Below are 13,453 nucleotides of genomic sequence, written 5' to 3' on the forward strand. Positions count from 1 at the left end.
ATGACAAGCTCAATCTCCAGAATGCAAACAAGAGTAATTTTGTGTGATCTACCTTTTGTAGTTTGATTTTTATCTCAAAGGAGAAGACATGTTTATAGTCATCTTTTCTAGCTTTAATGGAAAACGTGAAGTTCCATATCGTTGAAACAAATGAGACAGAAATACTGCAAGAGGCATAATTGTACCAAAACTATCTGAAATAGCAGATGTCATTCTTATTCTGGGAGCATGCCATTAGAGCAATCAAAGCAGTGCTATGCAGTGTTAAAGGAACGTCCAACATAGAGCAATGTAAAATATAGCAAATGAAAATTGCTGTTTCTACTTCCTCTCTGTCTTTTCTGCTTTTCTGGGGAGGATGGAGAAGGTAGAAAGCACCACTACCACCACTCCTGCAGCTTTTTTTTTTTATTACTTTTTTTATTTTTGTCCTTTTTGTCACCCTGCCATGGGGAAAAGAAATGAAACCCAACTACTGCTATAACACAGTGAGAGACCACAGTCATTTGTAGTGGGAGGTGGAAGGATGTCAGTTTGGTGCAAAGAAAATGTTAAAAGGCAGCTTGGCCACATGGAGGGAAGATAAATGGAAGAGGAGGGCACTTTAAGATAGCAGATAATAGTATAAGAAATATCAAGCTCCTTGCAAATGAAGAGGGACAAATTTAAATTAGATATACGTGACGATAATTAACAACAGGAACCAACAATTGAGGGAGGCAATAGATCTTTTTGTCAGGATTGGAAACCTTTCTAAATATTTAATTTGCGAAGTGCTGGTCTTGCTTCAGAAACTGTATGGATTATATATGTAGGATGCCCAAACCAAAACCCTGAACTTCAGGCATGTAGAAATGAATCCAATTTTGCACATCCTTTAGGAATTCCATTTGTTCTGATTTAGGTTACCTTCCTTCCTGCCTTCCTGCCTTCCTTCTGCCTCCCTCCCTTCCTGCCTTCCTTCCTGCCTTCCTTCCTGCCTTCCTTCCTGCCTTCCTTCCTGCCTCCCTCCCTTCCTGTCTTTCTTCCTCCCTCCCTCTTTCCTTCCCTTCTTCCCTCCCTCCCTTTCTCCCTTTCTCCCTTCCTGCCTTCCTGCCTTTTTTTTCTTATTTCTTTTTTTTCCAGGCATCATTTCCATACAGTAGACAAAACCAGCCTATTAAATTTGATTTACTGTTTTTAGCTTTTGCTGGTAAGTATTTCAGCTCTCACGCAGTTTTAGTGACAGCTTTGAAGAGCTGAAATGAACCAGCCTGGACACACTGGTCTGGTTTTGGTGGTGTAATTAATTTTTGAAGTTAAACTGATCGCCCCCATAAGGATTTACAGTGTATGACTCACATCTGGAGGAGCTATCACAGCAACGAGTTTATATATTTAGCATTTGGGGAGCCAAATGGTTGGGGATACTCTTTCATTTGCTTGTGTCTCAGAGTGAATCACCAGTATGTGAAACATCCTTCATCTCCTTTGTATTGTTTTTGTGTGTGTCTGTGTGTGTGTTTCCCATGTGAATTTCATCCTTTCCAGTTATATGGAAGTTCTCTTTTGAGCGATGAAATAACATGTTCCATCAGCAGTCATAGTGGTGAAGATGAGTTGCTACCTTTTCTGTGTCTTTTCTGTCTCTGCTCCTAAATAACTCCAGCCCCACCACAAAAGCTGCCCAATACTGCAGCTCCCTGGATGTGTCCTTATGCAGGCTGAGAGCCTGTATTTGGTGTGCGTAGATCTGTGCTTATATCCGTGCTGGTAAATGCACTTGTGTGTGGGCTAAGCTGTCCCACCTCCTGCACTGTGAGTGTTGAGATGGAGCTCCTACATAGCTGCCCATTGCAAGATATTTAGAAATTAATTGCCGCTGACATTTCTATCCTCTTTTCAGACTGGCTGAAATTTGGTCAGTGGGATCAAAACAGAAGGGGCAGGGGGGGAGAGCTGACCAGGGACTACTGATGGAACAGCTATGAATCCTTGGTTGCTCGGGATTCCCTGCAGCAGCAGTTGGCAAAGGATCAAAATGGGAGTAAGGGGGCTCAGGAGGGTACTGTAGAGTAGTGTGAAAAATGAGTGAAGAGAGTTACTAATTGATGCCTCCTGGAAAGTAGTCCACTTGTACTAATGCCTCTTCATAAACTCTCCTCTTGCGTGTGGTTTTATCTTTTGTTGCAAGCAGCCTTTGGCTTGGCTCTAGTGCTGTGTAGATCCCTCCATTCCTGTCTAGTTTTCTGTTTATTGCCTTAAAGGAGAATTAGCACAAAGGGAAGTTGTGCTAGAGTGGACCAGGGTGCTTTACACCTTGTATCTAGGAAAACTGCATGCTCACAGAGAGTTGTATGCCGTGAAATATTTGTCTTTTGTGATCCATGTCAGCCACCTGCTTGTGGCTTGTGCTGTTCAGTACATAAACCCATGCTTTGCATGGGCAAGTCAAGCATGAGCACTGACCTGTGTACCGAGCTATCAGCCACATCTGGTAGAGGCTGGGTAGAACAAGCAGGCCTCCTCTTAGTGACAGCCTCTCCCTGTCTACACTTCCCTCCGTAACAGGGAAGGTGATTATCGCAACTGGGGTAATAAACTGCTCCTGATGCAATGAGGTTTTCATAACAAGTGATGTACAGATCTCCCTTATCTCCTAATGTATTTGTTTGCCTGCAGTGAATGTACAGGATACAGGATCATATACCAGCTCCTTTGAATTACTGCTCATGTCAGGAGATAAAATCTGCCTATTCTTTGAACTAACACTGGCAAGAGTTAGTTATTTAGGCTACCGAGAGAATGACACAGCAGACTAAACTCTTTCTTTTCCTTCTTTGTCAAATGCCTTTTCATGCAGCTGCGTGTCCCATAGAAATTCAGAACAGTGCTGGCTGAGGAAAGTGGAAATATTTATCTCCTGTGTGCATCTGCCACCCTATTTAGACATGTCCCCTCCTGGCGGAGCGCAGAGCTTGGAGGAGCTGGGTTAGGCAGTGGTTTCCCTTTTGCTCACAGAACCACTTTTTCTGTGGTCTCTCAGTTACCCTGAGCCCAATGTCTTATGTGAGATGGAACGGAAAAGGCACAGTTTATGAACAAACAGGAGCCTTTCTGGTCAGAGTAATTAATACCAGTGCTCTTTTAGCTCCAGTTCTCCTTTTCATGCATCTTGTCTGCTTAATCCAGGCTCCTTTTTTGACTTCTCGTTGATCCAAGTATCTGTCTGGGTGCTTCGCTGGGATAGACTGTGAGATGGAGCCCCTTAGAGGCTCTTTCACTTCAGCAAGATGCTCACTGCACGGTGCCCATGCCTGCGGGACTTTTCAGGATGAAGTGCTGAATAACTGCTGAACTTCACCCTTTGGGTCAGAAAAGACACCAGCTGGCTCGTACATTTGCCATGTGCTTTTTGCCTTCAAACAGCTCCTACTGTCTGGAGCTTTCATTTTTCGTTCTGAACTGCACTGTGGCTAATGGATGTGCTGGTGCCCTGCTGCTCTTCTGGATACAGCAAACAACAGCGTTCCAGTGAAGCCATAAAGCACACTCCATTTCTGATCCACAGGAAAGTCTAAACTCTTGTTCTCTGTGATTTGGATCTAACTTTTATTTTCCCAAACTGTGGTTAAGTCTGACACACACCTGTAAACGTAAGTCTTACGGTTTTGCATGCAGAATCTATCAGGCTACCTATTTCTGGACATTCCCATAGCATAATGCAGAATTCCTTGTGTTTTCATAGGCTTGCAAAGAACAAATTGTAGTATTGTTCTGCTCAGAAATGTAGTATTGTTCTGTTCAGAATTAAAATCACCCAGGCAATACTGAAAGTAAAAACAACCACGGATCATCAACTGATGCCAGTCACCTGAGAGGTAGAGATGCACTGTGGTACAGAGGCCAGGCTCTGAGAGCATGGCTGGCCATGAACATTGAGCCCAAGGGGAAGGAAGCTCTGGTTTCTGGTAAATGCTGTATTGTTCCCATTGCCGTGGGAACATAACAACTGGCTGTGTAAATACACGTGTTTTATGGCATTCAAAAGTGATGGATATGATTACATCCTTCCCTAGCATTATTGTTGATCTTTAACTACCATGTGCCCAGGCAACTGCAGGTGCTTTGTTCCTTTGTTTCAGTATGATGTATTTAAAAGTCCCTCTTGGGCAAGACCTGGGTGGCCCCGTGGGACAGAATAGCTCTCCTGCAGCCTTAGCAGGAGGCAAGAAAATGTGATAATGTGCATAAATTTATATGGCTGCTCTTTGGAACGGAGCATGCTGCGGAGAGAGCTGTCATTTTAGCATTGAGACAATCACACTGAAACTGTGTTTGGTATTTGCAACTCACTCTATAGTTAACGGAGTATTTGCATTACTGAAAGCTAGTTACTGAAATAAAAAGTGGAATGATTTAGTCATTGCAAGGCTGGTCTTGCTAAGAGTCACCCCTTCATGGATGTACCACTGAAGAAATACTGAGGTGTCAAGTGAGAGGTGTTTGTCTGACATCTACCTGGTGACGTCAGACGTCAGTGCCTAAGAGAAAGAAACTGTCTTTCTGGGAAAGGGTGGGGGAAGAACTCCAAGACGTTTTGTTTGCCAATAGATTGCAAGGCCAAAAGAAGGCACGCTAGGTACAGTTCCACAGTTCCAGGTTCCTCATTGCATCTTCAGAATTGGTTTTTTCTCCTGTAATAAACAGAATAGCTTCGGAATTCCACCAAATATATCTACCTTTTTTTTTTCTTCTTTTTTCTTTTCCCCTGTAATGGAAGGTTGAATAGAGTATAAAATAATTTGGGTAAATTCTATGCAGTTTGCATCTATGAGCAAAAAATATCAGATTTTCCATTAAAAAACAGTAAGGACAGAAACCGAGATCTCAGTCCTACTGGAGTCTTGCACATGATTGTTTACCAAGAGTTGTCTACGAAGCCAGAGATTTGTGGTAGATTAGATTAAGTGCAGCTGAGATGCTTCACAGGGTTGCTCTAATAACTTCTGTAATATGACAGCTAACTCCCACTGCAGGAGCACAGGTGTTATGGGACAGACCCCCATCGTCAGATGTTTACACGAGCTGAGTACCCACAATTAAGCCAGATTTTTCAAAGAGCCTTGATATTACCAAGGTAACTAATCCATGGCCCTGACACATGCACAGTGTTGTATGTGAGAATGTATATTGAAAATGTTTTGAGATAGGGAAATTAGTTTAGCAGACAGGCTTAAAATCTGGTTCCTAACAAACAGAAATCAAACTGGGAGTTTTGTAAGGCAGTTAACTGAATGGGACTGTCAGGTGCCCAGTGCTCACTGGGCTAAAACATATGAGAAGTGCACATCTCTCTCGAGCACCTTTCAGAGTGCCAGCTGAAGACTGCAGCCAGATTTCAGCATCTCAAGTCATTTCCACTGTGTGCTGGGAGCACTGGAACCAGTGTATGGATGAAACAACACTGAAAATCAATACACTTCTGAAATAGTCATTAAGAGTCTAGACAGGTTGCCATTTACCTTTCATTGGCTGATAGATGCTTTTATAACTGGTTCACTGACTGATAGATACAGGATGGAGTTCACTGTGTTGTCATTATTTGAGTCACACGAATAGAAGTCCCTGTCTTTCTACTGCTTCTCTAAGAGATGGATGCCAGATGAAGGAATGAGTTATGAACACCTTAAAAAGGTGAAGATTTGATTGCATCAGAGTAAATGCTCCTAAGCACGTTCAGAAGGGGAATACAGACAGTGCATTGCTCCTAGCCACCTGGTGTCGTGGTGGTGTTTGTTGCATGATGTTTTCTCTGGGCCCACAGTAAGAAGGTCAACATAATTGCCTTGCTATGAGGAAGAAATATAGAAATAAGTTTTTATAAATGAGTTAAGGAGGGTGTGTTAACTGACAATTTTTCATGTATTTTTAGAGAATATTGCCATTGTATCTGGCCTGTTTAACAACTTAAAAGCTTTCCCCAGACAGCTGCCTTCAAGAGATGAGCAAAAAAATGTCTCTGTTGGAAGTGGTGACAGCCCCAGGGGATATCCCCTGAGAGTGGAATGCAGTGTTCTGGGAAACCACCCTGTTCACCACAATAGACACAGGGAGCCAAAAGCATCTCTGAGGACTATAGCTGCTGTGTTTTGGTCGCAGTTAAGACCTTCTATAAAAGGGCAATTGTGGATATAGAGAACTGCTCTCACAAAAATCATAAATGCTGGATGGGATCCCAAGAGATTACCTACTTCACTTTCCTGTTCTTAAAGAGCTCTAGTGATGAAGATGCCATAATCTTTCTAGGAAGTCTGATTGCTTTATAGTGCTTTGCTATCTATATAATGCGTGACTTGAATGCCTTAGGATTCTAAACCCATGATTTCTTGTCTTTCGTGAGCTCTTTCGTGAGCTTTCACAGAGAACAGATTGTTTCTGCCCTCATTCTAGCAGCCTATGAAAACTGTTATTGTCTTGAAATCATACAACATTTTATGTTGGAAGGGACCCCTGAGAGTTATCTAATCCAATGTCCTGCTCATAGCATGGCTAACTTCCAAGTGAGCACAAGACTCACCAGTTGAGTTTGGAGTATTTCCAGGAACAGAGGTACCACTGTGCCTTCAGGCCCCTGCTCCAGTGCTTAACCATCCTCGGTTGAGCCTGGATTGATGTGACCTTTTCATAACAAGATGGCATTGTTGATTTATTGTTATCTGGTGACTTCCAGCAGTCACCAGGCCTCTTTCTGCAAGACAACTGTATATCTAATTGAACAGTCCAGTTCCCTGCCCTGTATTTTGGTAGTTGATTATCTCTGCTTAAGTGCTATGTCTTGCATTTGAGCCAATTGAATGCCATCCTTTTTTTCTGCTGACCCTCGTTCTGGCTGGCAAGACCTTTTTGAATTACAAACTGCTAACGTACTGGCAGCCTTTCCCTGCACAGTGCTGTGTATCCTATGGTCATACTCTCTTCCACTAAAAGTACAGTATCTCTTTCCTTTTGTGGGTGGACACACAAATTAACTTAATACATCTCTCATGGAGCAATGACATAGGATTGCAGAGAAAGTGTCAGTCTGCATTAGATTTTCCTAATGCTAGTGCTGCATAGATAAAACAGCAAATGGAATTGATTCAGGTCCTGCTTAAAGGTAATTCTAGTGTGTTCAGCATGTTTGGGATCAAGCACAAGGCAAGTTAGGAGCAGAGAAAAGTTATCTGGGAGCTTTACAGAATGTTTTAAGATCAGTAATTAAACTGATTTATTTACCATTTATTTTCTTCTAATCATGGTTTGAAAGCTTTTGGTGGGAGCCCTGTGCACACAATGAGCCTGTTTGGCCTTGTGCACAAGAATCTGGTTTTACTTAAGCCAAGCTGGCCATGCTCATTCCACCCGGCACATGATGTCATTCCGTGCTGCTTGTCACGGTGTCTGCACACCATCCAGCAATATATTAACAGTGTGAGTAACGTGTCTTCTGCTGATTATTCTGTCACCAAGGGAAAAGCATGTCTTGTCTGGTAGGGAAACTTGGATTGTTTTAAACAAAGCTCTGTACTTAACGCTGGAGAAAAGTCAAGAACTGCGCCTTGTATTAGGAGAAAGAGCTGGGAAGGTGTGTGCTGGCCTTGGGACTTGGGCAGGGCCATTTTGGGACTCAGACCAGCCACTCAGCCTGCAGTTCCTGCGCTGATGAGCTCTCCTCACCCTGCAGAAGGGCCATTTGCACTGCTGCCAGCATGCTCCATTGGTTCATATCTGCGGCACTTGGGGCACCTCCAAATTCTCCTATCAGGCCAGGAAAAAGTGCTCTTAAGAGGCTTTATTTTGCACTTAGTGAAATGACCACATTGGTGTTAGAGATGCAATGCACTGTGTGCCAGCTGAATGGAAGAAATGTCTCCAGGCTGCAGAGAGAAGAGGGAGAGCTTGAAAAAATTGTTCAGCTGTTCATTGCTGGCATTTGTTCTGTGTGCAGTGAAGGAGCTGAAATCCCTGCTCCTGCTGGGCCTGTTTACAGCGTGTTACCCACAGGGCAAGTTTTCTGCTACGGTCATCTGTCAGATTGGCAGGGAAGAGTCATTGCTAGTGGCTCTCATTAGAGGCTGCATCATTCTCTTTGCATATTTACTGAGATGAGCTTCAGCCTCAGCTTCCATCTGTGTATTAACAGAAGTGATTCTCTACAGCATCTCAAGTGGGAGAGCCCAGAGCCTTTTAGAGGTTAATTGATTGTGCCTGTAAGCAGGCACTCCTCATTTGAAGAAGGGTGAAACTGAGGGTCTGAAGGCTGAAGCGCATTGCTTATTTTCCCATATGCAGACTTCAGAACAGATTTCAACTCAAACTTGCTCCCCCTGCTTTCTGTACACTTGAACTTCTCAATCTTAATCTGCTACAAAGGACAGGGGAATGTGTCATGTGCTGCTGCTGCACTCATGCTTTTTTTGCACAATCTAGAGTTGACACTTAGGGTTCCCACTTCCTGAGATCGGTCCTCATTGGCTTGATAGTTCCCAGCAACAAGGAACAGAAGGACCTTTGCATGGGGTCCACAGGGTGTCCTTGGCCTTCTGCTGCCGCTTTTTCTCTGGAGAGTAGCCTCCAGCTCATCAAGGACATTGCAGATCCCAACCCTCTGTGTCTCTTGGCTCCTTATATGGTAACATGGAGAAGTCTTTGCATTTTAGCTCTGATTCCCAGCCCACAACACGAAACTTCAAAACTGCAGGGAAACTAGTTCTTACCACTAAGAAACCCTACCTTGGTTCATGTGTGTGCCATCGCCTCACCACTGCCATACTGAAGCCCAGGCTGTATCATTGCAATGAACCAAACCTTTGCAGCAACCAGAATTTTAAGCATTCCCATTTTTCTGTCTGCCCTAAATCAGTTTCTACCCAGATTTCTGTCCTCACCTGGTATCCCCCCCTCTTACCCTAAGTCACCCTACAAAAAAGGCAGGGCAGTGAATGGAGCTAAGTTTTTCTGATTACCAAATGCTTGAATCTGTCTTTAGGAAGTCCTTGAGTGACTTAGCATGAATTCATGAGAGCCTGGGATATATTTTACTCTGGGTTAGCGCAGAGTGCTTTGACAAGGTGATATATTCTTGTGTTGGAGTCCAGCCTACCCTTCTGCAGGCTTTGTCCTTTACTGGCCACAAGCCCATCGCTGGGTATAGTGCTGTGCACACGTAGGAGCTTGAGACCATGGGGAAAGGAACTAAAGATTTGAGACAAAGGGCAGAAGCAAAGGGTTATGATGGTTGAAGGAACACCGGGTAGTTTCAGGGACTGTGGAAGCCTCTTGTCGTCTGCCAGTTGCTAGCATATGAAAAGGTGTGAAAGGTCTTGTTTTCGTTGGTTTTCTTTTTTTCCCTAGATTTCAATCTGATGAGTCACGAGAGCTGGTCAGCACTGAGAGTTGCACCCCAGAGTTGCACCCCTACCGCTTATCCCCAGGGCCTCGTCAGACTCAAGTGTTTAAAAGTCACTGTGGCTTTGTTTTCTCATGGCACAGGTTCCACCATACTGGCCGAGCGGCTGGGGCCGTCCACACCGAGCTCACCCACATCAACGCCCAATTCCCCCACCGTCCTCTGCAGTGGTGTTTCTGACCCCATACTGTCTACGTGTGGCTCTGGCCCACTCTGCAGCTCCATCAGTGGTAAGTGTGGTGAGATACCTCTGTTCTCTCCTCTGTCTCTCTTCACAGTCTTGTGGTTGTCTCTCGGAATGGATTTAAAAACACAGTAAGCAACGGAGGCTCTTGTCAGCTCCCTTGGGGAGGGAGGGTGAGCCTCTGCAGAGTCTATTTTCAGTATGACTTACGTGGAAGCTGCTGAGATGCCTAGACAGCAATATTTCTCTTACCCTTTTCATCATGAAAGGTCCCAGAGGACACAGCAAAGTTTCTGTTCTGTGCATTGGTCCTGTGATGCACAGTGGAGAACTCTGTGGCAGTGGTGTTGCACACTGACTTAGGCTGGAGCTACAAATATGCTTAATTCCCCTCCTTCCTTCTCCACACACCTACAGTACCCAAAAAAGGCAGTAACAATATTCCTAACATTCCAGTGAGATTCAGATAAATGAAGTACAAATTATAGGATGTTCTGTTAAATTTCTAGAATGCCAGGGATCTACACGATCCCAAAGCTATGTAATTTACCAAATCTCGTCACTGTTGTCCTAACCAAGGTATTTTTTCTCTGATGGTACCATTTGAATCTTTTGGGGCAAATAGAAATTCTCTCATTATCTTGCCACTTCATCTGGCTTGGCAGGGAGTCTTCACCACATTTATGTTGCAAGCACAATTACTGCAACCCTTATGGCTCTTGCAGCAATGTGCCTGCTATGAGCTAAATGCTGCCCATGCCAGCACCACCCCACCCCTGTCCTGGAGGACCCACATGGAGGGATTTGTCTCCAGGCACTGTAGACCCATATCCCTGGATCAGCCTTAGAGATGAAGCACTACTTGTCTTGGGAGCTGCTGCCACCTGTCCTCCTCTTTTTCAAAGCAGATGGTTTGCTCCACCCCTTCTCATTTTTTCCTCCTTCGTTAATGTTTAGACAGAGGTTTGAAAACGTGAAAATGCTCTTTGTCCCAAATGCTCAGGAACAGCTGTTTCTTGGTTTGTTCTTTGTGGGTGGCAGATCTCAACAGATGCTACCTCATTGCTGCACCGAGTCTTGGCATGTGAACCAGGGCTCAGTGACCAGCGGATTGCAGGAAGGAGCCCCTGATCCTGGAGGACAGCTGAACCGTGATATGCTGCTAGGGCACAGTCCCACCCTCTGCTGCTGGCTCTGGGGCAATTACTGTGGGATGTTAGGAAGCCTTTTAAGCAGCATAAGCGACCGTGTTCTTTCTCTTTCAGGCACAGCTCCCAACTCTCCCGTCAGCTTGCCTGAGTCGCCCATCTCCCCATCCGTCTCAGGGCCCTGGGGAGATGAATGTACCATCTGCTATGAGAACATGGTAGACACAGTCATTTACTCCTGTGGACACATGTGTCTCTGCTATTCATGTGGTCTGAAGCTCAAGAAGATGGCCAACGCTTGCTGTCCCATTTGCAGACGGGCCATCAAAGATATCATCAAAACATACCGCAGCACTTAGAGCAACAGCAACTGCTGTGATGGGACTAGGGAGGTGGAGAGGTGGCTGCGAAGTATCAGAGATCTTGGTCTCTATTCATCACCTGGGGATTTGAAAACCATCACCCACCACCACTTCTGATCCTCCACTTCCATGGACAAGAGATGAGACCAGCTTAGATGCTACTCTTCTACTCTCCTGGGGCTGAACTCCAGTGCATCAGGGAAATCACCATGGACTGCTTCCCCCCTATGGATTTTAAACTTTCTCCCAGAAACAAATGAAAAACAGCTGGAGCAAGCATCCCTTTTCTACATCATGCACAGAGGAGGGGAATCTCCAACGTTTAGCGTGGACAGCAAGAGATAAAAGGTTCAGTGCTGCACATCTCCTTCTGGAGCCATCCTGCTGCAAAGAACACCTTGGTGGAAGGGGAAAAATAAGCAGTGTGTTTCGATTTACAACTGGCCCCTTAAAAAGTGTGGCATGAGGCAAGCATGCACCCAGCAGAGGAGCACATCTGCAGTAGAAATGCAGGAGTAATGAGGACTTTTAAAGAAAATCCTCTCTGTGTCCATCGTGGCAGCACCTCCAGGGGAGCAGCACCATGGCTGTTGTGCTGCCTTCTTGCAGTTCCTCATTCATGATGGGTTTGGCAGCAAACACTGGACTCTCTCCCTCCCAGCAGCGTCCAGCCACCTCCTGGCACCATCCTGTTGCATGACAAGCATCTCTCACACCCCCTCACCACCAATTTGCTGTGTCTTGTCCTGAATGGTCTTCACGCAACACAGAGAATCCAGCAGCATCTCTGCCTCCATGGCCTGCAGGAGGGGAAGATGCACCTCCCTCACCTTTCCTCCCCTTGTCATCCAGACAACAATTCTGAAGGAAAATAGAAAAATGAAGGAAAAAAAACCAACCCAAAAATACAAAAAAAAAAAACAAAACAAAAACCTAACCCCACTGGGGAAGAATGTATAAACCCACGTGTCTGCGGGTCTCATTTACTGGTAACTTTATCACTGTGCTTTAAGACAAAAACAGCCAGGTGGTACTTTTAGCCCTTTACAGCCAGCCCGCCGGCAGGACATGGCTGTCCTTATGTGTTAGAGGGGGGAAGAAGAAAATAATTATAGCTTGAGGGGTTTGGTTTATTTAAATAACCCCCTTGCCCTCCCTGGGAACCCCACTGTCCCTATAGTGGGTGCCATGATGACCGTGGTACTGTCACAGCTGCTGGCCTGGCAAAGAGCTGCAGGGTCTTGGGCCATGCTCAGCTACAGCAGGTGCTCCCCAGCTGTCCTGGCCCCATCCTGGTGCCTCTGGGAGGAAGCAGCAGCACTGGGCCCTGAGGGGTGGTCGGGGCTAGGCTGGGGTCGCAGCCTTCACCCTGCCTCTTTGCCACCAGGCCAGGGAATGCCATGGGGCTGCACTCGTCCTGCTGAGCCTTTTGCTATCATGGCCACCACAAGTGTGGTGGGTGAAGGTTCCGGAAAACATGGCCTCACCCTGACCCTTCAAGGAAATCAAAGGAGATGCTAAGAGCTGGAGAGTGCTCTGTAAAGCCTTTCTCTAAAGGCACCGCCATCTCTGCAGCCTCCTGCAGGGGCCTGCAGCCACCCCCAGCGTGCCTGGTGGGCACTCTGTAACTTGAACACTGATCTTCTGGTTACAGGGATTTACACCATTTCTTTGCACACCTCTCACATCCACCCCTAACCCAGGGGCCCTGCTTGGACAGGGGTGGGAGGAAGCTGTTACGGCCTCCATGCCAGGAGCATGGCCAGCGCGTGGGCACAGAGCCAGCCTCCAGGACCAGCAAAGGTGGGGAATCTGTGTCAGTGCTTAAACACACCCCAAAATTTCAGAAAGGAAGAACCCAAGAGGTAGGAATGTGTCCGTGAATCAGTGGATGTGGGGAAATGTGCAATAAGCAGCCTCCCAGGCCTTCACCAAGCCACTGGGACCAGTTCCCTCCCGCACAGGGCAAGCCAATGGGTACGTTTTATTTTTCAAGAAACGATCTATGGGTACCAGTGCAGTGGTGTGAATTCCCTTTTCACCTTTTGAATTCAGAGTGTTTTAATATATTAACTGTGTTGTTTGTTTTACTGTGGACCAAAGTCTAGAAGTTAGCAGAAACCGAAAGCTCCCCCAGGATCTGAGCTCAAAATTTGGGGTTCAGTCCTGCTCCCAGCATCAGCTGGCTCCAGTTGTGAGCAGGGAGGAGAGCAAGGCTCTCTGCAGGGAGAAAAAAACAGCAAAAGCAGTAACAACAACAGTCCTAACCTTTTGTTTTGTTTGAATTGTGTAGGCTCCCATGTACCTCTGTGTTCTTGTGTCATTTGCA

At 45.6% G+C, this 13,453-nt stretch overlaps 1 protein-coding gene across 2 annotated transcripts in view; it reads left to right on the forward strand.

Annotated features, from left to right (window-relative positions):
- NEURL1 (neuralized E3 ubiquitin protein ligase 1) overlaps window positions 1–11,121 on the forward strand; it is a gene marked incomplete at both ends in the record, with an annotated part of 133,850 nt that extends 122,729 nt beyond the window's left edge. For both annotated transcript variants that reach the window (XM_079536386.1, XM_079536387.1), the window contains 2 exons: window positions 9,514–9,660; window positions 10,880–11,121. In XM_079536386.1, the coding sequence (XP_079392512.1) occupies window positions 9,514–9,660; window positions 10,880–11,121 (389 nt within the window). The remainder of the gene's footprint in view (window positions 1–9,513; window positions 9,661–10,879) is intronic.
- Between the last annotated feature and the right edge of the window lie 2,332 nt (window positions 11,122–13,453).

The sequence above is a fragment of the Tetrao urogallus genome (genome assembly GCF_951394365.1).
Source record: "Tetrao urogallus genome assembly, chromosome: 5".
Taxonomy (NCBI): domain Eukaryota; kingdom Metazoa; phylum Chordata; class Aves; order Galliformes; family Phasianidae; genus Tetrao; species Tetrao urogallus.